This window comes from Dama dama, chromosome 20, assembly GCF_033118175.1.
Source record: "Dama dama isolate Ldn47 chromosome 20, ASM3311817v1, whole genome shotgun sequence".
NCBI classification, from domain to species: Eukaryota; Metazoa; Chordata; class Mammalia; order Artiodactyla; family Cervidae; genus Dama; species Dama dama.
In genome coordinates this window covers 83077844-83105230 of record NC_083700.1, presented here as the reverse complement: position 1 = coordinate 83105230, position 27387 = coordinate 83077844, and the positions used below count along the sequence as shown (strand labels likewise).

Here is a 27387-nt window from a genome sequence, read left to right as displayed (position 1 = left end):
CTTTAGTCATCCAGGCTGTAGGAACGATTCCACTCTCCCAACTGGTGCTGCTGCTAGAAAGAAGAACTCTTTTATAACTGGGCTTCCCTGGTGGCTCAGTGATAAAGAGTCTGCCTGCCAATACAGGAGATGTGGGTTCGATCACTGGGTTGAGAAGATCACCTGGAGAAGAAAATGGCAAACCACTCTGGTATTCTTGCCTGAGAAATCTCATGGACATAAAAGCCTGGTGGGCTACAGTCCATGGGGTCACAAAAGAATTGGACACATCCTAGTGACTAAACAACAGCAATGCATATGCATATATATAAATACATACATATACAAATATAACTATATATGTAGTGCATATAAAAATATGTACATGGGCACAGATATACATACATATCTATACACATATTACTATGCAAACATAATATATAATACAACATGTGACAAATGTTGATGGGTGACCAGAATCAATGAGGGATGGGGAAGAGGGATGAATAAAATAGAAAAACAAGGAAATAGGTGGATGTGGTTAGAGGATTGGCATCAATATTTAATGCCAATTTTACCTGAACTTTGGTCTTGAGGATATTAGAATGCTAAAAGCTTGTTAAAGTAAAATACAAAATGAAGACCAAACTTGAAAATTTCCTAAACAGGCAATACCATTGCAGCCATATACACACTAAATCTAGCTTCTTTCGTGAATATAAGTGACATTTAATTTAGATTGTTTCTTGTAACTGCCTCTGATAATCATAAAAGAATTTAAGCCAACTTCCTAAAATGCTGTAAGATAATCACATTTATCAATCCTCTGTAATCTAGAAACTTCCATCATAATAACCAATCGTTGGAAAAGTTGACCAGCTTCCTAATTTTCACTTTATATGTCACCCTGCAGAATCATGCTTCTGAGCTTCCTAATAGTTTTGGGTTTCAAAGGTCCCACTCTGTGGACTGTCCTTATGTGCACAACAAACCCTTACTGAATGCTCCTTCGCTGGTCTGGCTTTCATTTTTCTCTTTCTGAATTTTTGGCAAGGTTAAGCCCGATTGAATGGTTTTTGATGAACCTTGTTACTGTTGCAGGAAGGGGGACCCCTTCCAGGGCCCGAAACCGGGCTCTTGTCTAACACTCAGAAATGAATTGTCCGAGGAGACACATGTGCTGACAAAGCAAGAGATTTTATTGGGAAAGGGCACCCGGGTGGAGAGCATGAGGGTGAGGGAACCCAGGAGAACTGCTCTGCGGTGGTTTGCAATCTTGGGTTTTATGGTGATGGGATTAGTTTCTGGGTTGTCTTTGGCCAATCATTCTAATTCAGAGTCTTTCCTGGTGGCGCACGCATCGCTCAGCCAAGATGGACGCTAGCGAGAGGGATTCTGGGAAGTGGACAGACTCGCGGTGTCTCCTTTCCACCTTTCCTGAACTCTTCTGGTTGGTGGTGGCTTATTAGTTCTGTATTCCTTATCAGGATTTCCTGTCATAAAACAACACATGCAAATGGTTACTATGGTGCCTGACCAGGGTGGCAGTTTCAGTCCACACACAAAGGTGTGCTTCCCCTAAGAGTTACAAGCCACAGATGTTGACCAGATGCTAAAGCCCTTTGACCTTCTCTGATTTTTGAAAATGTTGAGGTAAGAAGTGTATACACTGCAGCAGATGAGTAATTTTATTCATTGTTGTTCAATAACCATTTATTGAGCACTTACTGTGGGTCAGGCTCTATTCTAGACACTGGAGATACAATGGAGAGAAGAAAGACAGTGCCCCAGCTCTTGTGGAATTTATGTTCTGGTTAGAGGCAGCTGATAACAAACCAATTAAAAAAATATCCGATGAACCTCAGCACTATTCAGAAAAGTAAAATGGAATAATGTGATGGAAAGTGACAAGTTGTTTCTTAAAGATTGGTGGTCTAGGAAAGTCTCCTTGAGTAAAGAACAGTTAACTCATATATAAATACTAAAAAGGCACACAGAATAATTTCTGGTGATAGTTGAGAGGGGAGGGCAGAACTATGCAGAAGGACTAACAGTGACCATGTATGAGAAGAATCTTAGTGTATTGATGTGGCCAGGGAGGGCATGGGAATATTTCAAAAGTAGGAGACTAGAGATCATATCAGGCAAGGAATTTGTAAGCCGTGATAAGGAGTTCAGAGCCTATTTTAATTGTGCTAGAAGCCACTGGAGTTTTCTAATCACAGAGTGGCATGATCTGATTTTTTCTGTTAAACGACCCTGCCTTCCTTGAAGAAAATGATTTGCGGGTATAAGAGTAGAGGAAGGGAGACTGATAAGAAACTATTGTAGTGACTAGGCTGGTGGATAATGACTCAGAGAGGTGACAGTAGAGGTAGAGAGGGGTACCTGGAATTCAGGTTGTGTCTGCCAGCTCTCAGAAGTGGGAAGTTCTTCCTTTTAGCTTCTTAGGCAAAGAATTTTGAATCATAATCATTTCTTCCGTCTCTTACATTTCAAATATAAATCCACAAATCAAGTGTCTATCTTCAAAATATACCTAGCATTCTATCGTTTCTCACTGCCTCCACTGCTGACTCCCTTTCACAAGTATCCTCATTTCTTATCTGGATTATTGCAAAAGCCTGATTTTCCTACTTCTGCGCTTACCTTTGGAACTTTCACGCAGATTCATGCATGCACATGCCTGCCAGAGTGGTTCGTTACAAAACAAAATCAGATCATGTTGCTCAATTGCTCAAATAGCTCTCCAACAGCTTTCATCCTCGTGATGTCCTGAGGCCCTACCATCTGCCTCTTGTGGTTTCTCTGACCCTACCTGATACTCCTGCAGTGGATCTTCCAGTCCTGCAGTTCCCATGTTGCCATCTTTGCAAATCCCAGGCACACTCCTGACTCAGAGCCTTTACCCTGACTCTGTTCTGCCTACAAAACTCCTCCCCAGAATATCTACGTGGCTCTCTTCCTAACCTCCTTCTGGTCTTTGCTCAGAAACTGTGGTCTCAAGAAGGATTTTTCTGACCACTCTGTGTAAAACTTCATCTCCCCGCTTCTTGTTTTATTTTTCTTTATATCACAAATTCTCACTTCAGCATACCGCATGCTGATATTTGTTTATTCCCTCTCCCTCTGCTCCCCACTGGAATGTAAGATCCATGAGCATAGAGTTTACAAACCTCAGTTTTGTTCACTGTGATGTCACTGACAACTAGCACATGAATAGATGCTCAGTAAATATTTGCTGACTGTTGCAGCAGATTAAAAAAAGGAAGGGAAAGAAGAATAAAATTCACATTCTAGGAAGTACAGAGACAAAGCAATATGAAAGACACATTACATTTGTGGGTCAAATATTGAAAAAGGTAATGAGATTAGACTTCAGAAGGTAAAAATGGGTTATTTTACACAAAACAAAGTAACATATTTATGTTAGCATCAATAGAATTTCTACATATGAAAGCTTAATCTTTGAAATTATAATGATAACACTTAATGTATGTTGTTGTTCAGTCACTAAATCAGGCCCAACTCTTTGGACCCATGGACTGCAGCACGCCAGGCTCCTCTGTCTTCCACTGTCTCCTGGAGTTTGCTCAAATTAACATCCATTGAGTCGGTGATGTTATCTAACCATCTCATCCTCTGCCACCCCCTTCTTTTGCCTTCAGTATTTCCCGACAAGCAGCAGAGCCTTTTCCAGTGAGTCAGCTCTTTGCATCAGGTGGCCAAAGTACTTGTTAAGTACTAGTAACATTTACGGCAATTAAAGAACAGTTTTAGAGACGAATTTAATCTGAGGAGTGTGAGAGGGGAAAGCTGAGGCACAGAAGAGGAGGCATTTGCCTGCGGTTTTTCATCCATTAAGTGATGAACACGGGACTCAGACTCCGGCTGTCTGTGCCCCTAACCACTCCTCTTGCCTTTTACTTTGTCTAGATACTTTAACTTCCCAACTGTACTATTTGTCTGGCCACGACCCTTCTTGCGACTTATTTTTCAAGGAGGGTGCACGTGAAACGGAAGACACGAGGTTAGGCTGCATGGTGTGCTGAACGTTGTACGGCCGAGCCCTGTGGAATGGCACTTCTGTAGTTTGAAAGCTCAAAGAACAGATTAGAATTTGACCTGGGAAATTCCAAGAACGGTTTAGCAAAACCCCATAAAACACCGTTAATTTCTGAAAAGCTCGTTCTCCCAGGGAGAGGCAACACAGAACAGTACTTGAGAATGGGATAATTTGGAAAGCTCAGGTGAATTCTGAAGTTTCGCGCCACCCCTCAGATGTGATGGGTTGAGACCGCCCCCATGTGGTCACAAAGTGAAATTGTAGAAGCAAGGCCACTCGGTTCCCGGGAGAACTCCGCTATATCCTTGTTTCCTTCCGACCTTCTTGTCACTTGATGTAAGGTCACTGAGGAGATTCTAGCCATGCCGGCATTTTTCTAGAGAACATTCATAGTTTGAACTTATCACAGGATAAAATTCCTTTGGGAGCATGGCACTCCTGTGCTTAATCGCTCAGTCCTGTCCGACTCTGTGACACCGTGGACTATAGCCCTCCAGGCTCCTCCTCTGTCCATGGGGATGCTCCAAGCAAGAATACTGGAGTGGGTTGTCATGCCCTCCTCCAGGGGATCTTCCCAACCCAGGTCTCCCACATTGCAGGAGGATTCTTTACCATCTGAGTCACCAGTGAAGCCCAAGAATACTGGAGTGGGTAGACTATCCCTTCTCCAGGGGATCTTTCTGATCCAGGAATCGAACCAGACTCTCCTGCATTGCAGACAGATTCTTTACCAGCTGAGCTACCAGTGATTCCTAGCCGCCCCCGCCCCCCCATGTTAATCTGGGGCCAGATAACCTACCAATCCTTGGTTTCATCTAAGGTTTTCTATTTTCTGCACATGACAGGCATTCTTCACCTTCTGGGCTTCTGCATACACAATCCCTGGCCTGGAATGCGCTTTGCCTCCATGTCTACTGCAAGAAACGCCCATAAAACCCAGCTGAAAAGCTGTGTGACCCTTGTATTCCTGTCACCAAAAGCCTTAGTTATTTTGGGAGGAATGTAGGGCTTCCTTCGACTTAACATTCCCTAGACCCTAGGACTGTGCAACCCACTAGGAAGCTGGTACCACTTGCTTTCAAGTATTCTTAATTGCATTTTATCTCATGAGTTTTAAACAATAGAAAACAATTAGTTCAGGCATTCTTATTTCCCACCTTGACTATTGAAACATCCTCTTCAATGGTTTCCCTGCCTGCCTCCATTCTTTTTCTCTTTCTCTTAACATTTTCCAAACATTTGTCAGAGTAAAATGTCCAAAAATCTACATTAATAGAACACTGTTTTACAAAAAATCCTCTAACTTTCCATTGCTTGCCAGAGTGGCCTTCAAATATTTTGATTATGCACATTTATTAGCAAAATACCTGTCAACATGCACCCACAACATAGATTTACTTAGGTATTTATAAATCATATGTATGTGTATTATAGTCATGAATCATATATGTTATAAAATGTATAAAAATAAAAAAAGAATAAAAATAAGAACAATTCTTACAATATTTTTGTCAACAGTATAAAAATCTTATTGCACTAATAATCTTTATGGTGTGAGCCATGTCATTGGATGTACTTGATTATTTTTGAAAGTCTTTGTTCAACACTATGTTACTCTGTTTCGGTTTACTTGAGTGTTTCATATGAATGGGTGTTATAGCAATAGTAATAGAAGTTCAGAATTTTTTAAAGCACCTCAACGGAGTCCTGTGCAACCTCCGGTGCAGATGTAAATCTCTTTGGAAAACACTGACTTGAAGCACACGGTTCTAACTCCAAAATGGCATTCAGTTCAGTCAGTTCAGTGACTCAGTCGTGTCTGACTCTTTGTGACCCCGTGGAGTGCAGCACGCCAAGCCACCCTGTCTATCACCAATTCCCTGAGTTTACTCAAGTCATGTTCATTGAGTCGGTGATGCCATCCAAACATCTCATCCTCTGTCGTCCCCTTCTCCCACCTTCAATCTTTCCCAGCTTCAGGGTCTTTTCCAATGAGTCAATTCTTCACAGCAGGTGGCCAAAGTATTGGAGTTTCAGCATCAGTATCAGTCCTTCCAATGAATATTCAGAACTAATTTCCTGGCTGGTTTTTTAATTGGTATGATCTCCTTGCAGTCCAAGGCACTCTCAAGAGTCTTCTCCAACACCACAGTTCAAAAGCATCAATTCTTCGGCGTTCAGCGTTCTTTATAGTCTGACTCTCACATCCATACATGATTACTGTAAAAACCATAGGACTAGAAAACCATGACTAGGAAAAACCATAGCCTTGAGTAGATTGCCCTTTGTTGGCAAAGTAATGTCTCTACTTTTTAATATGCTATCTAGGTTGGTCATAACTTTTCTTCCAAGGAGTAAGCGTCTTTTAATTTCATGGCTGCTGTTACCATGTGCAGTGATTCTGGAGCCCCCCCAAATAACGTCTGTCATTATTTCCTCTGTTTCCCCATCTACTTGCCCAGAAGTGATGGGACCAGATGCCATGATCTTAGTTTTCTGAATGTTGAGTTTTAAGCCAACTTTTTCACTCTCCTCTTTCACTTTCATCAAGAGGCTCTTTATTTCCTCTTCACTTTCTGCCATAAGGGTGGTGTTATCTGCATATCTGAGGTTATTGATATTTCTCCTGGCAATCTTGATTCCAGCTTGTGCTTCATCCAGCCCAACGTTTCTCATGATGTTCTCTGCATATAAGTTAAATAAACAGGCATTCAGGAGTCTGTAAAACCTGTCCTAACCTACGCTTCCACCCTGGCTCTGAGCATTGTCTCCTGTACCCTGATGTACTTGATCTCAGATAAACTGGATGATTTTTGAGTCCAAGGCTGCACTGTACACTTTCTCATTTCTGTGCTTTTGCACGTGAATGGAATGTACTTGACCTCCTTTGTTATGAATTTCTGATCATCTCTAACAAGTATGCATATAAAAGTCATTTGTTTTTGAGATTTTCCAGATTCCACCCATAACCCCTAGACTCAGTTTCTTCCTCATTTGGTGTTTGGATAACATCTTTACATTCTCCCCAACTATATTTTTTTTAGTGTATTATAGATTTTGATTTATTTGTCCCAGTTTTTTGCAAGACTTGGGAGAAGCTGTTTATCTCTGACAACCTTTCCAGTTCATGGGAGGAGTTCAATAACTGTTTGTGGAGTGATGTGCGTGGACTTAAAAAAATATTCAAAACCTAAAGTTTGGAAGTTAGGTGTTATTCAGTGGGAATTTTTAGGACTTAAAACCCAGGAGATAACATCTAAAATAACTCTGTGAGAACTGTTCCCAGGAGGCAAGGGGAGGAGCCAGGTTATGTAGAATTTTTGCAACAAACGATAGGTAGTCTGAACATCAAAAAGATGACTACTAAAGAAAGTTAGATCCCAAGTTAAGGAATTTAGCACTTTTCTGTATATGTGAAAATGCAAGACTCTTGGCTCCCTGAAATCATTCCTTTGATATGCACCTTAGCTATTTGGTGGCTCAGATGGTAAAGAATCTGCCTGCAATGAAGGAAACCTGAGTTTAGTCTCTGGGTTGGGAAGATTCCCTGGAGAAGGGAATGGCTATCCACTCCAGTATTTTTGCCTGAAGAATCCCATAGACAGAGGAGCCTGGCAGACTACAGTCCATGGGTGGCAAAGAGTCAGACATAAATGTGGGACTAACAGTTTCACTTCGGTTATCTGAGGCAATATCCTCTGTTTCCTCAGGGTTTACCATAGGGAGTGGCTGCGGTCTGATATCTACTTGATGGCAGATATTCTTTCCTTCCTGAGTTCCCTCGGGACTCACCACCAGCTCACCATCTGTGGTGGCTGCAATTGCTGATGACTGTCACATCCTTTACTTACTGATATGGCAGGAAATATTTCATTTCTCAAGTGAATGCCAATAACTACCTGTAAGTCAGTACATGTCTCCCGGACGAGTCAGTCATGAATAAACTCCAGTCACCTTCAGTTACTAGGTCCTAATCTCTGCAGTGAGACACCTTGATCTCCTGTGGCTAGAAGCCTTTGTTACTTTTCCTTAACGGGAGACTTCTTCTTCTCATAATGGCCCCAGTCATTCTCCAGACTATCTGAGATTATTCTCCAGATTACCTTGGATTGCTGTTAGTATGTGCACTACCACTCAGCAGAGAAAGAGGGGAATATTCCATGGATGTTCTTGGATATCTAGGTTTTTAAAAATGTTGTTCTCTATCATCTGACCTGACTAAATTTGAGGCGGGTAGAGAGGAGGAGATAGTATCTGATTCAAGAAACTGAATGGGAGGATCAAGACTTTCTAAAAATGAATGACATGCTCCTTGGGCTGCATGTTCTGTTGTCAACTTGACTTCACTAGCACTCCATCTAAGGACTGTAAGAATCCATGGGTTTCACTTACTAGAATTCCCTTCCTGTGGGGTTTCAACTGGCTGCTGAGCATCATCAGTAGAAGATTTGGAAGGTGAAAGGGAGGGAAAAGCAAGAGTCAGCTGAAGTCATGAGCAAAGGCAGGTAAAGGGTTCTCAGGTTTTCCAAAAGCTCTTGAGACCCTTTGATTTTCTGCTACAGACTGACACAATTGGTGGGGACTTTTTGGAGATCTTCATCAACTTTCTCACAAGCTCTATTGAACTACCCATTTCAGTTCTTTGGGCTGAGTCTGACATTTGCTCCCTCAGCTATTCCAATGACATGTAGGTCCTCAACTCCTATATCTAGCTCCTAGCCCTTGGAATTTGTGAAGTTGTTTCTCATTTGCTCTATGACGTATACACAAAATGAATTAGATAATTGGGCTGTTGACCAGTTTTGTGTGTGTGTGTGTGTGCTCAGACATTCCGTAGTGTCTGATTCTTTGTGAACCCATGGACTGCAGCCCACCAGGCTTCTCTTTCCAGCTATAGCAGGTATGTAAATCATCCTCCAACATAGGGGTTTAGAACAATAGCCCATTCATTGTTCTTAATTCTATGGGTCAGGACTTTGAACTTTCAGAGCTCATCAAGAATGTTTGTCCTGGTTCCTTGTGGTGCTGCCTGCAGGAGCTTGATTGAGACAGGGATATCCAAGGTCATTTCTCACAACCTCTGAAGCCTTATGCTGGCTGTCTATGAGGCAGCTTGATCCTGCACCACATGGCCTCTCTCTCCACGTGGTCTGCAACCTCTCGATAGTCTGGCTTGAGTTTCTTTCCATGGTGGCTGGCTTTCAAGAGGGTGAAAGCAAGCACTGCAAGGCTTAAGGTGCAAGGCTTGAGTGGGACAGCTTTGTCTTTGCGACATTCTGTTGGCCAAAACAGGTAACCAGCCCAAATTGACGGGAGGCATCAGAGTCCTCCTTTTAAGGGAAGAGTGGCAAAGTCACTTTACAAAGGTATGGGAGGAAATGTTACAGCCACGTTTGCAAACAATTTCCACTCCAACTGAGGAAACAGAAGCATGGGGAGGTTAAATAACTTGCCCAACGTATACTCTCCAGTTCAGTTCAGTTCAGTCGCTCAGTCGTGTCTGACTCTTTGTGACCCCATGAATCGCAGCACGCCAGGCCTCCCTGTCCATCACCAACTCCCGGAGTTTACTCAAACTTATGTCCATCGAGTCGGTGATGCCATCCAGCCATCTCATCCTCTGTTGTCCCCTTCTCCTCCTGCCCCCAATCCCTCCCAGCATCAGGGTCTTCTCCAATGAGTCAACTCTTTGCATGAGGTGGCCAAAATATTGAAGTTTCAGCTTCAGCATCAGTCCTTCCAGTGAGCACCCAGGACTGATCTCCTTCAGGATGGACTGGTTGGATCTCCTTGTAGTCCAAGGGACTCTCAAGAGTCTTCTCCAACACCACAGTTCAAAAGCATCAATTCTTCAGCACTCAGCTTTCTTCACAGTCAACTCTCACATCCATACCTGACCACTGGAAAAACCATAGCCTTGACTAGATGGACCTTTGTTTGCAAAGTAATGTCTCTGCTTAGAAAACCATAATTAAAAAAGACACACGTATCTCAGTGTTCATTGCAGCACTATTTACAGTAGCCAGGACATGGAAGCAACCTAGATGTCCACTGACAGATGAATAGATGGAGATGTGGTACATATATACAATGGAATATTACTCAGCCATAAAAAGGGATGAAATTGGGTCATTTGTATGATGTGAATGAACCTAGAGTCTGTCATACAGAGTGAAGTAAGTCAGAAAGAAAAACAAATATATATCAGAATATATATATAATCTAGAAAAATAGTGCTGCTGAACCTATTTGCAGCACAGAAATAGAGATGCAGACCTAGAATGTGGACTTGTGGACACAGAAGGGTGGGGAAGGGCAGGGTGAATTGAGCGAGGATCGTCGCCGTGTACACACTATCATGTGTGAAATAGCTAGCTAATGGGAAGCTGCTCCATAGCACAGGGAGCCCAGCTGAGTGCTCTGTGATGACCTGGAGGGGTGGGCAGGAGGGAGGCTCATGAGGGAAACACATCTGCACTTACAGCTAATTCACATTTTTGTACAGCAGAAGCTAACACAACATCATAAAGCAACTTTATTCCAATTAAAAAAAATAAATAACTTGCCCAAGGTCATTCAGCAGCTAAGTGGCAGGGCCAGGATTAGACTGCCATGTTCATGTTCTTTCCCACCACACTACACTGCTTTATGATTTCATTTTAATTTATCTCTAAAGATTTTCCTGACTACATGTTTGGTATGTCCAATTTCCACTTGGCTTTAAGGCCCAGAAAACAGTGCTACCTTTTTTTATTTTCCTAAGCTTGAAATAAACAGTCCTCCAACTTATCCTATAGCATTTTTCTTAAGGTCTTTCACATTAAAAAATAAAGCAAAACATTGTCTCTATTTCAGATAACAAGCAGAAGTTTCCCTTAGTGTCTTACTATTTCAGTTAGTGTATAGGGCTTTTATCTTTCACATAACCCTGCTAGAATCCTGTACCAGGACTTGGGTCTTATGTATCTCCCTTACCTCTTAGATCACATGACATATAGTCTAGTGCGTTGTAGTTAATGAACAAATACTGAATAAATGAACGTGTGAATGAGCCCTGACCTGTTCCTTAAGAACTATTCTGACCTCTCTGTGTACCAGGAAATGTATAGCCATTAAAAGTAAACTCGACGAGCCTCAGCCCTACTTTCATCATTTGGGACCCTCCTGGAGAAGGAAATGACAACCCACTCCAGTACTCTTGCCTGGAAAACCCCGTGGACAGAGGAGCCTGGTGGGCTACAGTCTATGGGGTCTCAAAGAGTCGGACACAACTGAGCAACTTGACTTTCACTTTCACTAGCCTGTCTCCTGACCTTGCTGTTTCCATGCCATGTCCAGCTAACTTCTGGCCCTTGGCTTAGCATCATGGCTTTGGCTCAGCTGTTAAGTGTTGGTTTTGACATTCTTGGTTTCAATCCTTATTAACTTCTGAGAACAACATTGGACTGGATCTTATACCTTGTGTCCCATCTTTGTCACACAGACCATGCCTTTAAATCTCCATTATAATCTTCACGATTGAGTGACTAACACACACACACACAATCTTCATGAGAACAGGAACAATATTTTGCTCATTGACTGACTCTTCCAGTACAAAGTTTAAAAAGTACTCTACAGATTGAACAAACTGGTGCCCTTAACGAGGCCCACCCTAGCCCCTAGTGAGACTGTGGTTCAGACAGAATGAATGACAGATGTGTTATAATGAAGTGCTATGGGGCTGCTTTTGCATTAGGCAGGGGGATGAGGGCAGGCTGCATCAGAAGAGCTTCCCGTGAACCAATAAGCTGAGCCATCTTGAGTGAAGCATGCTTAACACAGCCATAACGAACCTGGTGTCAGAGGGGCCAACCGGTTGCCAATTCTCTATGCATATGTTGATCTTTTTTTGTTGAACTTCCCTGGAGCTCCTTTGCTTATTTAACTTTCCTTAATAACCAGCAGATGGCTTCTGTCTGGGCAATCATCAGCTGGTGCTTAGCAGTGGCAGATTCAAGAGGAGGCATGGGACTTGTTAGGGGTGGGGGAATCCAGATGCCAACATGTAGGATGCCAGGTGAAGTTATCAGGCGTTGTTTAATTGGTGTTGGAGACAGTGAGGCCAGCTGAGAGGGGTATTAGGAAGAACCCTTTCTGGGTGGGGGGAGACTGCTGCTCAGAGAGGCAGGCACAACCAGAGAGGACAATGGCAATGGAAACCAGGAGCAGCTCCAGAAGACAGACTAGTTCTTTTCTGAGTACTTATTATGTAGCAGCATGTATTATGCATACAGATATGCAAGCAATATATAGGGAATATACACTGGGACCCACCATTTATTCACATATTCATTCATCCAACAAATAGGTGTTGAGGTCCCAATGGTCCATTAGGCCCCACCCAGTGCCCCCAGCCCTCGAGTTAAAGCAGTGAACCAGATATGGTCCCTCTTGTATCTGTCCTTGGTTTGCATGAAAATGATTATAGGCATTCAGGTAATAGAGTAAGCAAGCAAATGGTTCACTTTGCTTTAGAGGAAGAGGTTCAGGTAGATAGTACCATGACAGAGAAAGTGGATTCAGCAACTGGAAGAGCCTCAACTTTTGTGTAGTCAGAGAAGTGAGAGGAATAAGCAAGGTCATCCAGTTGGAGAAAAACCCTAGGGAGGTCCAGGAAGAGCTCTCCACTGGTTGGTCCTAGTTGCTCTTCGTGGATGCGAGAGCACAAATGATGAATAGGTCATATGTGAACAAGCCAAACTATTTACAGCAGTGGGTGGCTGGCTGTCCTCTGTGTCAGAGTCCAGGCACCTTCGCTACCTGATGCTCACAAGCATGTCCATTGATCGCTCTGTGTGTGAACTGTCTTTTATTCTTACCACTCTTCTGTAGGCTTGAAATTATTTCCAGATAAAAAGCATAAAAGAAAATAAAAATTGGACAAAAACTCCCAAATTCCTGCAGAGTCATTGTATGGGTCAGCCCTGGACATGGTCACATGTAATTTTATATTGAACGTCCCACATGAATCTGAAATTATTTTGTGTTCCTGAACTCAATAATGCAGGCATGTTTTTCACCTATGTTACATTTGAATTTACACAGATGAGTTTAGTAATTTAGAAAAAGAGTAGGGAACTGTTTTTATTTTAAATTTTTTGCTTCAAAATTTTGGCTATGCTTTTGTCTTTTTATTTAAACTAATAGGTGATAAAATTTTCAAGGAACAACATGCATTTCCTTTGCATTGGTGTGACACTCTGCACAGGTTTTCTAAATGCTAATTAATTCGAATTTCACATTACCTGCTGTTTCAAAGGCTGGCAGCTTGTCGTCACCGTCTGAATGACAGCTGTTTCTGATCTCCTCTTTTTGAAAAGAAATAAGAAAATAAAGACACTTTTCAAAGGAATGTAGCAGTTCAAAACATGACTGTGAATTCTCTAATCTCTCTCCATTAAGGGGTTCAGTTCAGTTGAGTCGCTCAGTCATGTCCAACTCTTTGTGACCCCGTGGACTGCAGCATGCCAGGCTTCCCTGTCCATCACCAACCCACTACTTTCCCTTATTTTATTTTCTCCCAGCGTTTTTGAGGGCCAAGCATGCTGAAAGCACTCAGGTGAGGGTCTCTCTATTTCCCTTCTTGAATCTGGTAACCGGTGGAACCACAGAGGAAACTGAAGTAGCCCTTGGTGAAGCCGGGTTGTGAGAGGCATTGCAGCTTTTGCTTGGCTCTCAGGACATTTGTCCTTCAGCCCTGAGTCACCAGGCAGGAAGTCCTATCACATTCAGGCCACCAAAGTGGCCCATGTAAAGAGACCAGAGGGAGAAGCCCTAAGACTCTTTGCGGAGAGATGACTGGACTACCCACAGCTGCTCCAGACCCCCGTCATTCTTGTTCAAACACTGTTTGACTCAGATTGCATGAGTGAACCCAAGCCAGAAGACCCTAACTGAGGTGCTTTCAGCATGCGTGGCCCTTAAAAATGCTGAGAGAAAATAAAATAAGGGAAAACAGTGGGTTAAAACCAAAACAATTATTTAAAGTTGTTTCTTAGGGCTAATCATGCTGAAAGTACCTAGGTTAGGGGTTCAGGTGGTTCAGTGGGTAAAGAATCCTGCCTGCAGTGGAGGAGATGCAGGAGACACGTGTTCATTCCCTGGGTTAGGAAGAGCCCCTGGTGGAGGGCATGGTAACCCACTCGAGTATTCTTGCCTGGAGAATCCCACGGACAGAGGAGCCTAGCAGGCTATAGTCCATACGGTCACAAAGAGTTGGACATGACTGAAGTGACCGAGCACACGCACAACCCACTGAGGCAAAGAAAGTGGAGGTGTCAGCAGAGAGATGAGAGCAGAACACCAGGGAAATGACAGCAAAAAGCAACTTCAACTCACATTGCAGAATCTTGGAAAGCTCTAAAAATGGAATGACCAGGAACCAAGAAAGGAGGGTGATGCATGAAGTTAGAAAGAATTTTGTATTCTTTCTATTTGTAGACTGTAATAAAATCCTATCATCCTTTGCAGGCAGGCGTTTATTTACCCCTTCTTTATCCTGAAAGATTTCAGGATGTTTGCTCTGCAGAGAAACTGAACCAGAAAGCTTCCAAACTTGACAACATCAGGCACTGATGGACCATGAAGGAGAGGCTTGATACTTAAACCGGAGGATTTAATAGAAATCTAAAGAGAAATCCAGAGTTCCCTTCTACTCTTGTACACAGATCTCAAATCAGTTTTCAAATGTATCCTTCTTAACCATGATGAATAAAGAAGGGAAATTCCATTGTGAGAGGGATTACACACACGTGTGTGCAATGAACACACATGAGCGTTCACACCCATGTTTCCCCAGATTATAGGACATTAGTCTCCAGACAAAAGGCTTACTGAGTATCCAACACAACGCATGTAAAAGAGCCATGTGATTCTATGTGATCTTAAAATTTCAGAGCACCAAGTAAAGAAATGGCCCTAAAACATTTCATAGAATGAGAATTAAGTACTACTCAGAGAATCAAACAGAATAATGGAAATTGGACTTCAACCAAATTAAAAACTTTGTGTTTCAAATGACGCTGTGAGAAAGTGATATGACAGTCTACAGGATAGGAGAAAATATTTATCCCTATACCTGATAAAGGATTCTGAGTCATAAAGGACTCATTGTTCAATAATAAAAAGGCAAATAATCCAATTAGAAATACATACCTAGGAGTGGAATTGTGGGGTTATGTGACCACTTTGTGTTTAAGACTTTGAGGAACTTCCAGATTGTTTACCAAAATCACTACAGCATTATTCATTCCCACCAGCAATGTATAAGGATTTCATTTTGTCCACATTTTCGGCAATACTTCAACTGTATGTCTTTTAAAAATTATAGCTATTCTAGTAGGTGTATAGTAATCTCACTGTGGTTTTGATCTGTATTTCCCCAATGACGTTGAATGAGCTTTCATGTGCTTATCAGCCACTCATGTATCTTCTTTGGAGAAATAATTATGTAAACCATTACATATGGGCTTCCCTGGTGGTCAAATGGTAAAGAATCTGCCTGCAATGCAGGAGACCTGGGTTTGACCCCTGGGTTGGCAAGATCCTCTGGAGAAGGGGATAGCTACCCACTCCAGTATTCTTGCCTGGAGAATTCCATGGACAGAGGAGTCTGGCAGGCTACAGTCCATGGGGTCACACAGAATCGGGCATAACTGAGTGAATAACACTTTTTACACTTTCATATATATATATATGTGTGTGTGTATAAGAGTAAAAGTGTAAAAAGTGTAAAAGTGTATATACACACATATGTGTGTATAAGTGTAAAAGTGTAAAAAGACATATATATATATATATATATATATATATATATATATGTCTCCCTGAGAAATGAAAACATAGGTCTGCACAAAAACTAGTTCATGAATGTTTCTAGGGGCATTATTCATAATGATCAAAAAGTGGAAATGAAGTACGGATACAGGCTATGAAATGGATAAATCTCAAAAATGTTATGCTTTCTGAAGGAAGCTAGAGAAAAGATCACATAGCGTATGACCATTTTACATGAAATGTCCAGAATACTAAAATTCTTAGAAACTGGGCAGAGTGAGATGGAGAATAGGAAGAGATGCTAATGGGTATGAGGTTTCTTTTTGCAGCACATATTTCACAAGTTAAAAAGTGAATTTGGTTTCACTCTTGGATGTTTAAACAGACCGATTATCCATCAATCTCTGAGAAAAGCCCGTTTTAGCTCTCCAATGAACTCAAAAGTGGCTCTAATAAGGGAGATCTGATGAGACACTATCTTTTTATTAAAATGTTTCAATAATTCAAAAATTGTTCTATTTTATCCAGGACATTTTTAAACAGCTTTGTTGAGATATAGTTAACTTACCTATGTATGTATGGGCTTCCCTGGTGGCTTAGACTATAAACAATTTGCCTGCAATGCAGGATACCCGAATTCAATCCCTGGGTTGGGAAGATCCCCTGGAGAAGGGAATGGCTACCCACTCTAGTATTCTTGCATGAGAAATCCCATGGACAGATGAAGCTGGTAGGCTGTGGGATCACAAAGAGTTGGACACGACTGAGCAACTAATGCACACACACACATATATGTATAATCTCACACTGAGATATAAATCCCCTGTTTAAAGCATACAATTCAATGGTTTTTGTTATTATGTTATCACACTTTTAAAGTTTTAGGTTATATATATATATATATATATATATATAATACACAAAACCTGCCATTTAACCACTAAGTATACAATCCAGTGGCATTAGCAAACAGAAACTGTTGACATGATTTGGCTTACATTTTAAAAGAATAACTCTTTATGCTATGTGAAAAAAAGATTTACACCTGGAGGGGGCACAATTGAAATATGGGACCTGTTAAGAATCTATTGCAACAATCTATGTGAGAGATGGTGGGAGTTTTGGCCAGAATAATATCTGAAAGCTCACAGGAATAGGTCAGATTGAGGATATATTTTGAAATCAGAGATTGTAGGACTTGCTGATAGTATGAGTATGGAGTACATTAAAAATCGAGGCATTAAGAATGATTCTAAGGTTTTGGCTTGATCAATTGAGTTGCCATTTTCTGAAAGAGGACAGAGCAGGTTTGGAGTTGTGATGGTGGTGAGGAGGTAGGAGTTCATTTTTGGAACTGTTAAATTTGAGATAACTTAGATATCCAAGCAAAGATATGTGTAGTAAGTTAGATGCCTGTAGTCCAGAGGAGAGGGTCAGGCTGGAAACATACATTAGAAATATTGAATGTAGACGGTATATTAAGCTGTGGGTTGGATGAAATCAACAGGAGTGTGTGTATAGATAGCGAAGAGCAGAGTTCAGAGGGCTGAGAGGGGCTACTCCAATTCTGTGCCTCCAACACAAGAAGTGCTTTATTATGTTTTCAAGAAAAGACAGAGTGTAAGAGAACCTATGAGTGGTGACCCACTGTCAGAGTGGTCCAGTTCCTGTGTGCACTGTTTGGTTGTCATGGGATCAGCATCTCAGTGGAATGATGGCAGGGAGCTGTGGTGAACAGGTATTACAGTGTTACTCTGATGGTCACAAGGTATTAAGATTTTGTGTTGGCTGGGATAAGCTGTAAAATCATGGGTAATCACCCATGCCTTTGGGGTGTGGTAGGGTTATTTTGGAAGAGTTGTAATGTTCTGATGCTACTTTCGGACATGTATTGTGGATACCTAGTTGTCCTGTCATTAGTGGCCCAGAATCAAGATGGTTGCAGATAGAAATAATATTGATTAAATTTGACTCTCAACCATGTAGTAAGGTAAGCTCAGTCCAGTCTTCTTATGATGGTGCCTCAGCCTTTCACGATAGCACTCTTCTTCTTCCTCATCTTTACCTGCGTCTAGAGCCTTCCAGGGTAGTCTTTACTTACAGTCCTTCATGCATACATTTATGAAAGGCATGCTACATCCAGCACACCTTAAAGATATTTATTGTTTCATTTAATTGAATCACTACAGCAGCCCTATGATATGGATTTTTTTTTTATCCCTACCATCCCATTACAGATGAGGAAATTGAGGCTCAGGTAGGTCACGTAGATGGTGAATCACAAGACTGGGAACCAGACACAGGCCTGTTGGACTCCCAAGCCCATGTTCTTCTTGCTTTACACACTAATGACATATCTAATGCATGAAGCACAAATACATAACAGAAGTCCTCAGGGTTGCTGGTGAGGACTAAGAAGATTTTCCTGGGAAAACATGCAGGTGAGGCTGATAAAAAAATAGCATAAAAACAATAGCTGGATTTCTTCAGTAGAAACATCTTTGCCAAAGGGTGCATAGCAATGAAAGCAGACCAAGGCTTCAGTTGTGCCTGTCTTCACATACCATTAAGTTAGCTGAATTTACCTTGGAGTACATTTGGAAGGAAGTAAATATTAGTGTACATTTTCATCCATATCACCAAAGCTAATACCTCTGATTGAATGTTTTACTTTCTGGGTGGTTGTTTACATGTTGTAAAGTCATGGTATTTATGTCTCAGATAGTATTGGTGGTGGGTGGTGGAAAGGGACAAGGTATTTAGATCAGGGAAATCTAAGTGCTTCAGGCAACACTATTCAACAAACCATCATTTTGCATTTACAATGTATATCTGAGCTTCCCCTTTTTTTCCTCCCATCGAAATGTGACCTTGGCCTCTGTCTCTGAACCAGCCAGCCTTTGAGCGGATGTAGTTTTATGGTTTAGGTTGAAAACTCCAGATACAAAAGCTTACACGAATGAGCTGAGATAACTGAGAGGGAAAGCTTTTGCTGGAGGAGCTAACAGAGCCAGGGACAAATCTCCAGGCCATGTAATCACAAGGGGTTTATGCAAACCTCTTAAAGGAGGTTTATACAAATATACATCCAATTTCCTCTTTAGAAAGGTCCGTTCCTTTCCAATGAGTCAGTGTTTAGCAGAGCTTGGCAAAGCATGAGCCTATCGGCTGGAAGAAGATGTGGTTATAAAACTCGACCTATTCTTTAAAGAAGAAAATAACCCTTAAGCTGCATTAACATGGCCTACCATGAGCAGCAGGCATGGGGATTCTGTTATCAAGGCATCCTCTGGGCTGGCGTTTCCTTTCCAGGCTTCAGCAGCCCCTGCTTGCCTGCACCTGCCTTGTTATCTGCCTCCTGCAGATGAGACTTGCCTTTGTGTGTGCCATCTCTGAGCGTGTATCTGTGAGCAAGCCTCAGCTTTCTGAGCCTTTAATTTTGAATGAGATGGAAAACACACTCAGCACAGCCTCTGCTTCCTGTGTCTAAGTCTTGGGGCAAAGTTCATTTCATCTTCCTATTGTGTGGGCTGCATTGGGTGCAGACATGGTGGGATTATCCTGTAACATGCTATTTCTAAGGACTGACCTACTGGCCCCATTTGGGGTAGTATAATACTGTTTTCCTAGTATTTTTATGAATCTGAAATCGGAATCATTGTGTCTGGATCTCAAGGTCAAAGACCCAAGTTTTTAATGCAAGCCGGAAGACAAACAGCTGGGTAGTCCTCCAGTCTGGCAGGGGCTAGGGGTCTCACGTTCTCAGTAAGTCCCCATTTCATGTGGATGCTTAGTTGCTCAGTCGTGTCTGACTCTTTGTGACCCCATGGACTATATTGCACCAGGCTCCTCTGTCCATGGGAGTCTCCAGGCAAGAATACTGGAGTTGGTTGTCATTCCCTTCTCCAGGGGATCTTCCCAACCCAGGGACTGAACCTGGGTCTCCTGTATTGCAGGCAGATTCTTTACCATCTGAACCACCAGGGAAACCCAAGTCCCCAGTTCACAGAGCTTCTATTACTAGAATAATTCTTCTCTGCTCTCTTTAAGGAGTGGAATGTGACCTGAAAGCGATGCAGATAACTCCTTCCTTGCTGGGATCTCTATCTGTAGAAGATAATGTTAAAGAAAACAGAGATGAGTCAGAAGTGGTGTATTTGAAATCAATATTATAGCTCTCTATTAAAACGCTGCAGTACCTGTTGTTCCTTCCTCCCACCCCTCGCCCCCTGCAAATGTATGCTTGGAAAAGATCTCCATTACTAAACAAGACATGGGATTATTTAAGAGAGGTCAGATGAAAATATTTGGAATTTGTTTTGTAACACAGTTTCATTATTCTTACTCCTTTTCCTTGTTACTTATCTCTCTCTCCCTTGTCTTTTTTTTTTTTTTTTTTTTGGTCTTGTCACCCATACTTTACTCCTTTCCCTTCTTGGTTCCAATTGACCCCCCCTACACAAATAAGTGATCGGACCCTCCTAGCAGAGGATAGCTGCTGGGGTTCTAGGAGAGAACAGAATCCCAGGGAGGAGAGATGTGGGGAGGGGACCCAGCTAGAACAGGGCAGCTGGTGGCTGGCTCTCACTCCAGAAGTCTTCTCAGGCAGAGGTCATGACCTCCGGCAGAGCCAGAGGGTGCCCTGGTTCTGTTCATCGCCTCTGGCTGCATGGCCAAGGACAGTGTGTATGATTCCAGGGACAGTGATAACACCAGAGGATGAACCACACCAGTGGTTCACACTACGTTCATAAAGGTTTGAAATCACTGAAGAGTTTTAATCAGAAAAAGTTGATGTTCTTTAACATTGTATGAGAGATAAGACAATTGTAATTGCTGCTTGATTTCTGCACATAAGCAATAAAAAAAAAAAAAAAAAAAAAACCTTAATTTTTTTTTTTTTAATTCTCTGCTTCTTGGAGACTGACCTGTAACTGTGAAGGAAGAAAAAATCATGGTATCAACGCTGTACCTATTGAGTACTTTAAATGCTCGACAAAGATTTGATGATAGTTCACGTTCCATGGAAATGTGTTCTGTATAAGCCTAGCAATCTTGGGGCCCAGTTCCTCTGGAGTCTGCTAGTTGGCTGAAATGGATTGGATCTGGGGATGACCCTATGTTCAAGCTCATTGATTATGACAGTGGAAGGAACCTCTGACACCACCCTGCCCAGAGGATGAGAGGCGACTTGTCCAACAACCCCCAGGTGAATTTTTGGTAGAGAAAAGAATGGTTGCTTGCTTTACTGGACAAACCCTCCCAGATAATATTTTCACAGAGCTGGAAAGTGGGACCAGCAGTGAATATTTCAGCAGCCCTGAGAGCCAACTCAAGGAGCCGTCTGACCTCAGGTTGATCTCGGCGCAGCAGCAGTGAGAGGTGGCGTAAAGTGAGATCTTAATTCCCTGTCCAGGAATTAAAACTGGGTAGCCTGGATAAAAACCAGGAATCCGAGTCACCAGATCAGCAAGGCTTAGGGGCTAGCAGCTATTTTTCCCTGGATCTTTGCCCCCAGAGAAATATCCATTTATCACAGAGGCAGCAACTGCAAATGCAGGTACAAAGTTTATTATCAGAGACATAGCACAACAGCAAATGGGAGAACACACAGAGGAACAGTTTGTTTAGATGAGATAGAAGCAAGACAGAGGTGAACAGCTGGAGAGAAAGGGAGAGAGGGTGTGGGCCGCCTTCCTGGTGAGGAGGCGTGCGGTTAAGAAGTGGTTAAGTCTTTTATATAGCTCAGTTCTTCTGGGTCTTTGTCTACCTTTAGCCAATGATCTGGTTTCTTTTTCCACACCTGACCTACCCTGGGACATTCCCCTGGGTATGTACACACCCTTTAGCCAATATGGATATCGAAATGAAGGCTTCTGGGAGGAACAAACTTATTATGGCCTGGCATTATCCCTTGACTTTTGACCCACAGGAGCCTTTCTGCACGTGTGTAGTGTCTCCCTTGTCCCAAAAGAGGAGGGAGTGGAGATCCCTTGATCCTTTACTCAAATAGGGTTTTGCCCCTCTTCGTCCTTGCCCTGATTCTTATCTTGACTATTGTCATGACTATTACCTTGAGATAGACACTGGATATTTACCCTGTTTCTATTGTTACTCCCATTTCAGAGGGCAAATAGGAGGCTGGTTGTAAATGCCTGAACTAGAGCCCATCTCTCTCTTGTCTGAAGAAATGCTTAACAGTTTTAAATATCCAGCCAGAAGCCCACTTCTTCGTGTCCCATGAAATGTAATCAAGAGGCTAGTTGTAGATGTCTAACCTGGAGCTCACCTATATCTTACATCAGGATACGTCTTAACCATCCTCCAGTTGCTGCCTTGGATCTCTCCTCCTTTGTTCCCAGGTCCCTAACTGCTGTTACCTTCCTGGCCCTCTAGGGCAAAGGTGGGAGGGTCTCTCCACTTCAGATGCTTGTGCCCAGGTCTGGCTTCATGTCCTTCTCCTTGTGTCTTTAGCAAAGCTGAAAGAATGCTGGGGGTGGGGGCTCGAATGAGATATTACTAAAGGTGAAGATGTGGAGACACCCTTGCCTCTTTCCTGATAGACTGACATCATCAGAGGAGTCAGGCTTGCCTGCAGGGTCACCCCCCAACCAAGCCAATGTGCATGCTCAGTCATGTGACCCTATGAACGGTAGTGTGCCAGGCTCCTCTGTCCATGGGGTTTTTCCATGGGATGTTTTCCTCTATCCATGGAATGAGTTGCTGTTTCCTCCTCCAGGGGATCTTCCCCGCGCCGGGGCTGATCTCCGGCATCTGCTGTGTAGTATGCAGATTCTTTTCCCGCTGAACCATCAGGGAAACCCAGGGTTATCCCCCATCTCACAGCATGTGGTGGGACATTCAAGCCTGAGATTCAGACTTAGAGAGGCTGCAGGTGAGTGCTGGAGGGGCTTTGTTTTCTTTTTCTTTAAGAAAAAAAAAAAGGAGAGAGAGAGAGACGATCACCTTTCTGCTCCTCAGGTGGATCTTCTACTCCGCTCCTGTGTTCGTATCCTGAAAATTTCTCTTCCTTAACACAAGAGGGCGCTGGAGCCCACGGTTCCGTACTCTAGGTTGGAGAAGATCCAGGGAAAGGCAGAAAAGCCGTCTGAGAGTGTTCCAGGGGATGGCCCTAAGCCCTGCCGGCTGGAGGTTCAGGTACTGTGCATCTACCCAGACACGCAGTGACTGATGCGCTGGGAGGGAGAGCGGAACCTCACCCAGGCATCCAAGAGCAAGGGTCTGGGCGCTCCTCTGAGAGAGGCTTTGGCTGTCTTGGAGGGTATCCTGCAGAAAGTGACTGTATGTAAACTAGACTTAGGACCTTTTATTTCAGAGAAAGGAAGGTTGGTGGTGGGGTTGGGGAGTGGGAGCTGGCTCTGCATTCCTAAAAAGCTTATGTTTGGAAGAGAGACCAAATTTTCTGTGGCTCTAACCACAGAACTGGGACCTATGAATAATCTGTATCAGGGAACAGATTTCAGCTCAACATCTGAAGAATTTTGTACATGTGGAAGGCAGCATGGTTTAAAGGAGAGAGTGATTGTAGGGGAAGTCTGAGTTCACCTTCTGACCTGCCATGACCAGTTCTCTGACGTGTCACCTAACCTCCCTTAGCCTCAGTCCTCTTGTCTGTAAGGTGGGTATCATGTTGTCTACATTACAGGCCGGTTGTGGCAAGTTAATAATTTGAATAAAGTGCACAGCATAGGGCCTAGCTTTTGTTTTTTTAAGAGAGGCTTCCCTGGTAAAGAGGCTGTTTTTTTTTTTTTTTTTTAAGAGAGGCTCAGCGATAAAGAATCTGCCTGCAATGCAGGAGATGCCGGAGACACTGGTTCGATCCTTGGGTTGGGGACCCCTGGAGGAGGGCATGGCAACTCACTCCAGTATTCTTGCTGGAGAATCCAGTGGACAGAGGAGCTCAGCAGGCTACAGTCCCTGGGGTTGCAAAGAGTAGGACATGACTGAAGTGTCCGAGCACACAGCACAATTGAAAAAAAAGATCATGGTAGCTGAGCTTGAATTCTTATTCTGTGAAAGTCACTGTACCATCTCCCATGCATTGTCTTTTAGCCCTCAAACAACCCTAGGCTGTAAGCAGTCCTACTTGTATTTTACAAAAGAGGCAGGTGGGTTCAGAGAGGGTAAGAGATTTGCCCAAGGTCTCAAGCCCGTGAACTTGCATGCTGAAATCCTAAGCTGGGTCTGTCTGTAGCACTGCGCTCCTGCCAGGACACCATGCTGCCTGCCTGTGTCAATGTGGGGTCTTCACCCGGAGGGCCCCTGGGTCTGGGAGCTCTTGGCGGGTTTATCTATCACACACAATGATGCAGGGGCACATATGTTGTTCTGGCAAAGGCAAAGCACATTTTCCAGTGCCGGTTGAAGCAGTGGATGAATAATACAGGGAGAGGGATCAACAGAAGGGGCGAGAGGAGGCCAGAGCCGCATCAATTCCCCTGCCTCCAACAGGGGCAGCAGAAGGTGCAGCTGGCGGGGCCTCAGAGCAGAGCCGCCAGCCCAACCATCCCACCGCTGGGTTTTGCACAGCTTTCCTTCTCCATTCTTTCTCGTTTTTGACACTTGTGATTATTACCAATCCTGGTGGCGCTGACGCACGGGAGTGCAATGGTTACCATGGCATGCTTAATAGCGAGAGCAGATGTTTGGCAGGCTAGCTCCTTGCATTCTAAATAGACGAGGCGAAACTCGGTGGAGGGCGTAATTGATTTGCTGACTGCGATGGGAAGCCAGCCCGCGCTCGCGCTGGGCCCGGGTGCCTTCCCACCTCCTCTCTTACACAGCACGCGGCCTCATCCTGAGCTGACCTCTCGTGGGCCCCTCTGGCCTCACGTGTTACCAATTCCCACCTGCTTTCCTCGCTTCTGCTCAACACCTGTAGCCTCCCAAATAGGCTGGGGTCTGTCTCCTGCCCGGGTCTCAGCTGCTGTTGCCTCCATCTAGACTCCCATGTCACCGTGTGGGCAACGCCCACCCCTGCCTCAGTGCTCAGGTTGGCCATCACTCTCCAGCACGCCCTCCTGAAGTCTGAGTTGGCAGGGTCACCCTGTGCCTGCCCTTTCCTAGGACTTACTGCTGTGCCGTAATTGCTTGTTTAATTGTTTATCTTCCCAATAGAAGGCTAGGTTTTTGACTGCAGGCACTGTGATGTTGACAGGAATAATTTTGACTATAATTTATATAAAAATCTCATGAAATAAAATTTCTATCCTTTACCATTAGTATCCCATTTTTTGCAAGAACAGCTCATAATTGGTCATGACAGCAAGTGCCCATGTCCTTTTGCTAAGCAGGATTATTAGTATTATTGCATATGAGATAAACTTTCCTGCTTCTGAACCTGTTTGCAGCATTGTTTCCATCTAGGAATCTGATTTTTACTTAGTCATCTTGTCCATCAATCAAGACAGCTTTCAACTGCCATGTAATCTTCTCTGATTTACCACTTTTCTAAGAAAATATGATCACTTCTCAACCATAGATCACCTTCCCCATCACCCTACTTCCACTGCACTCTTAACCTCACAGCATTCTGGTTGTGTTTCTTTTGGTACCCTTGACTTTGCAAAATGGACTCAAGTGCAGTGGAGAGCCCAGACTTTGGTCTCAGGCCCAAGGTCATGTCCTGAGTCTGTCGTTTACTTGTTATGTATAACTGTGGACATTTTAAATGACCTCCCAGTGGCATTCCCCCCCCCCCTTTATTGGAATGGGTATAATCATACCCACTCCACTGGGGAGCCATGAGGATTGAATGAAATACTGAAGAGGAAATATGTAGCTCAGTGCATGAAAATAGTGAGAGGTCATTGAATGGTTGCTTTTATCAAGCTGCTGTTTACATATTTGGCTGATGCCCCCAAGGAGGCTGTGCTCTGATTGTGGTCAGGTGCCATGACACCTGCCGTCTAAAATGGTTTGATGTAGACTGTTGGCAAAAGTGAACATTAGTGAAGGGTGGGTGAGTGGAGTCCACTTGCCCACCCTGCTGAGCTTCACTTTCTGGGTCTGTAAATTATGGTTACAAGACAATCAAGGGCATTACATATTTGAATTGCTTTTAAACTGTAAGCTCCAAAACATCCTAGGTCAACTTAAAGGGGCCAGGATGTGAGGAAATGCAGGGAGCAAAGGCACATCTAATTTCTGCTTCACTTTGAAGACACTGAGGCTGGGGCTAGCTGGTTGTCAGTTATGGCTCTGGTGACACACATGATTTCTATTCACCTCACCCACAAGTTCTGAACCAGGTAAAGAAGAAGCAGAGAAGAGAGTGCTTGTGTGTGTGTGTGTGTGCAGAGAAGAGAGTGGTGTATGTGTGTGTGCATGCACGTGTGTGTGTGTGTGTGTTGGGGAGGGAAATGGAGGACAGAGAGAGGGTTTCCTGTGTGTGTGTGTGTGTGTGTGTGTGCATGCACATGTGTGTGTTGGTGAGGCAGGAGAAGAGAGTTTTGTGTGTGTGTGTGTGCATGCACATGTGTGTGTTGGTGAGGCAGGAGAAGAGAGTTTTGTGTGTGTGTGTGTGTGTATGTGCGTGCACATATGTGTGTTGGCAAGGCAGGAGAAGAGAGGTGTGTGTGTGTGTGTGTGTGTGTGTGTGTGTGTGTGTGTGTGTGTGTGTGTTGGGGAGGGAAATGAAGGATGGAGGGAGGGTTTTCCAGAGACAGAACCTCAGAAAATTGGCCTGGGGAAGAAAGAGATACCTTGGTTTGATTTTATTTTCCAATCATCACAATTAAAAGTAAAGAAACATGAGGTGATTGTGACCAAGATCTTAAATTTGTAAAGAAGAAAAAGAAAGCTTTTACCAAAATGGTTTGATGTAGACTGTTGGCGAAAGTGAACATTAGTGAAGGCTGCTGAGCTGAGCTCCAGCTGCCTGGTAGCATTGAGGGATCTCTGTCATTTCAGTTACACCAGTGAGTTCATAGCCTTTCCCCCATCTTCATGAAAATTCTGTGATTTTTTTTTAAAGACCTTATTTCAAAAGAGCTATAGCTGTGGCTCATATTTCTCAAATTGTGAATATTTTTTTATATCATGTTTTCAACAGTTGTAAATTCCACTTCATTGGGAAAGTTACAGGAAGTGCATAATCCTTCCCTAGCAATCCAATGCTCCCTTGATTCTAACCCTTATGAACTAGAAGTCAAGTATTTTCTAGCATGGAGTAGCCTGGAGTTAGCTTGTTCTCACTCTCTTGCTTCAGTTGCATGTGAGGGCTGAGTCTCTGGGTTATTGCCTCTTTATACTTCAAAGACTTCTCTGGCCCCCAGCATTGGATGACAAATCCACACAATTCTCAGGTCTGGAGAGCTGGATTCTCAATCTGGATTTGTCAGTAATTTGTGACACTGAGAATGCATTTCGTCCATTCTGGGACTCAAGCTTCTCATCTGGAAAACACCAGGATTAGTCACCATCATTTTCTGTGTCTATTCAGGTGATCATATGGTTTTTCTTCTTTGGTCTGTTGATAAGGTGAACTGCATTGATTGGTTTTT

General features: G+C 43.2%; 1 protein-coding gene across 1 annotated transcript in view; it reads right to left on the bottom strand.

Moving 5' to 3' along the window:
* Nucleotides 1-1202: 1202 nt before the first annotated feature.
* C20H1orf87 (chromosome 20 C1orf87 homolog) overlaps nucleotides 1203-27387 on the bottom strand; it is a 148457-nt gene continuing 122272 nt past the window's right edge. Inside the window, exons 12-13 of the mRNA XM_061120016.1 lie at nucleotides 13333-13395; nucleotides 1203-1472 (exon numbers count right to left, since the gene is read on the bottom strand). Coding sequence (XP_060975999.1) covers nucleotides 1344-1472; nucleotides 13333-13395 — 192 coding nt within the window. The 3' untranslated portion in view covers nucleotides 1203-1343. The remainder of the gene's footprint in view (nucleotides 1473-13332; nucleotides 13396-27387) is intronic.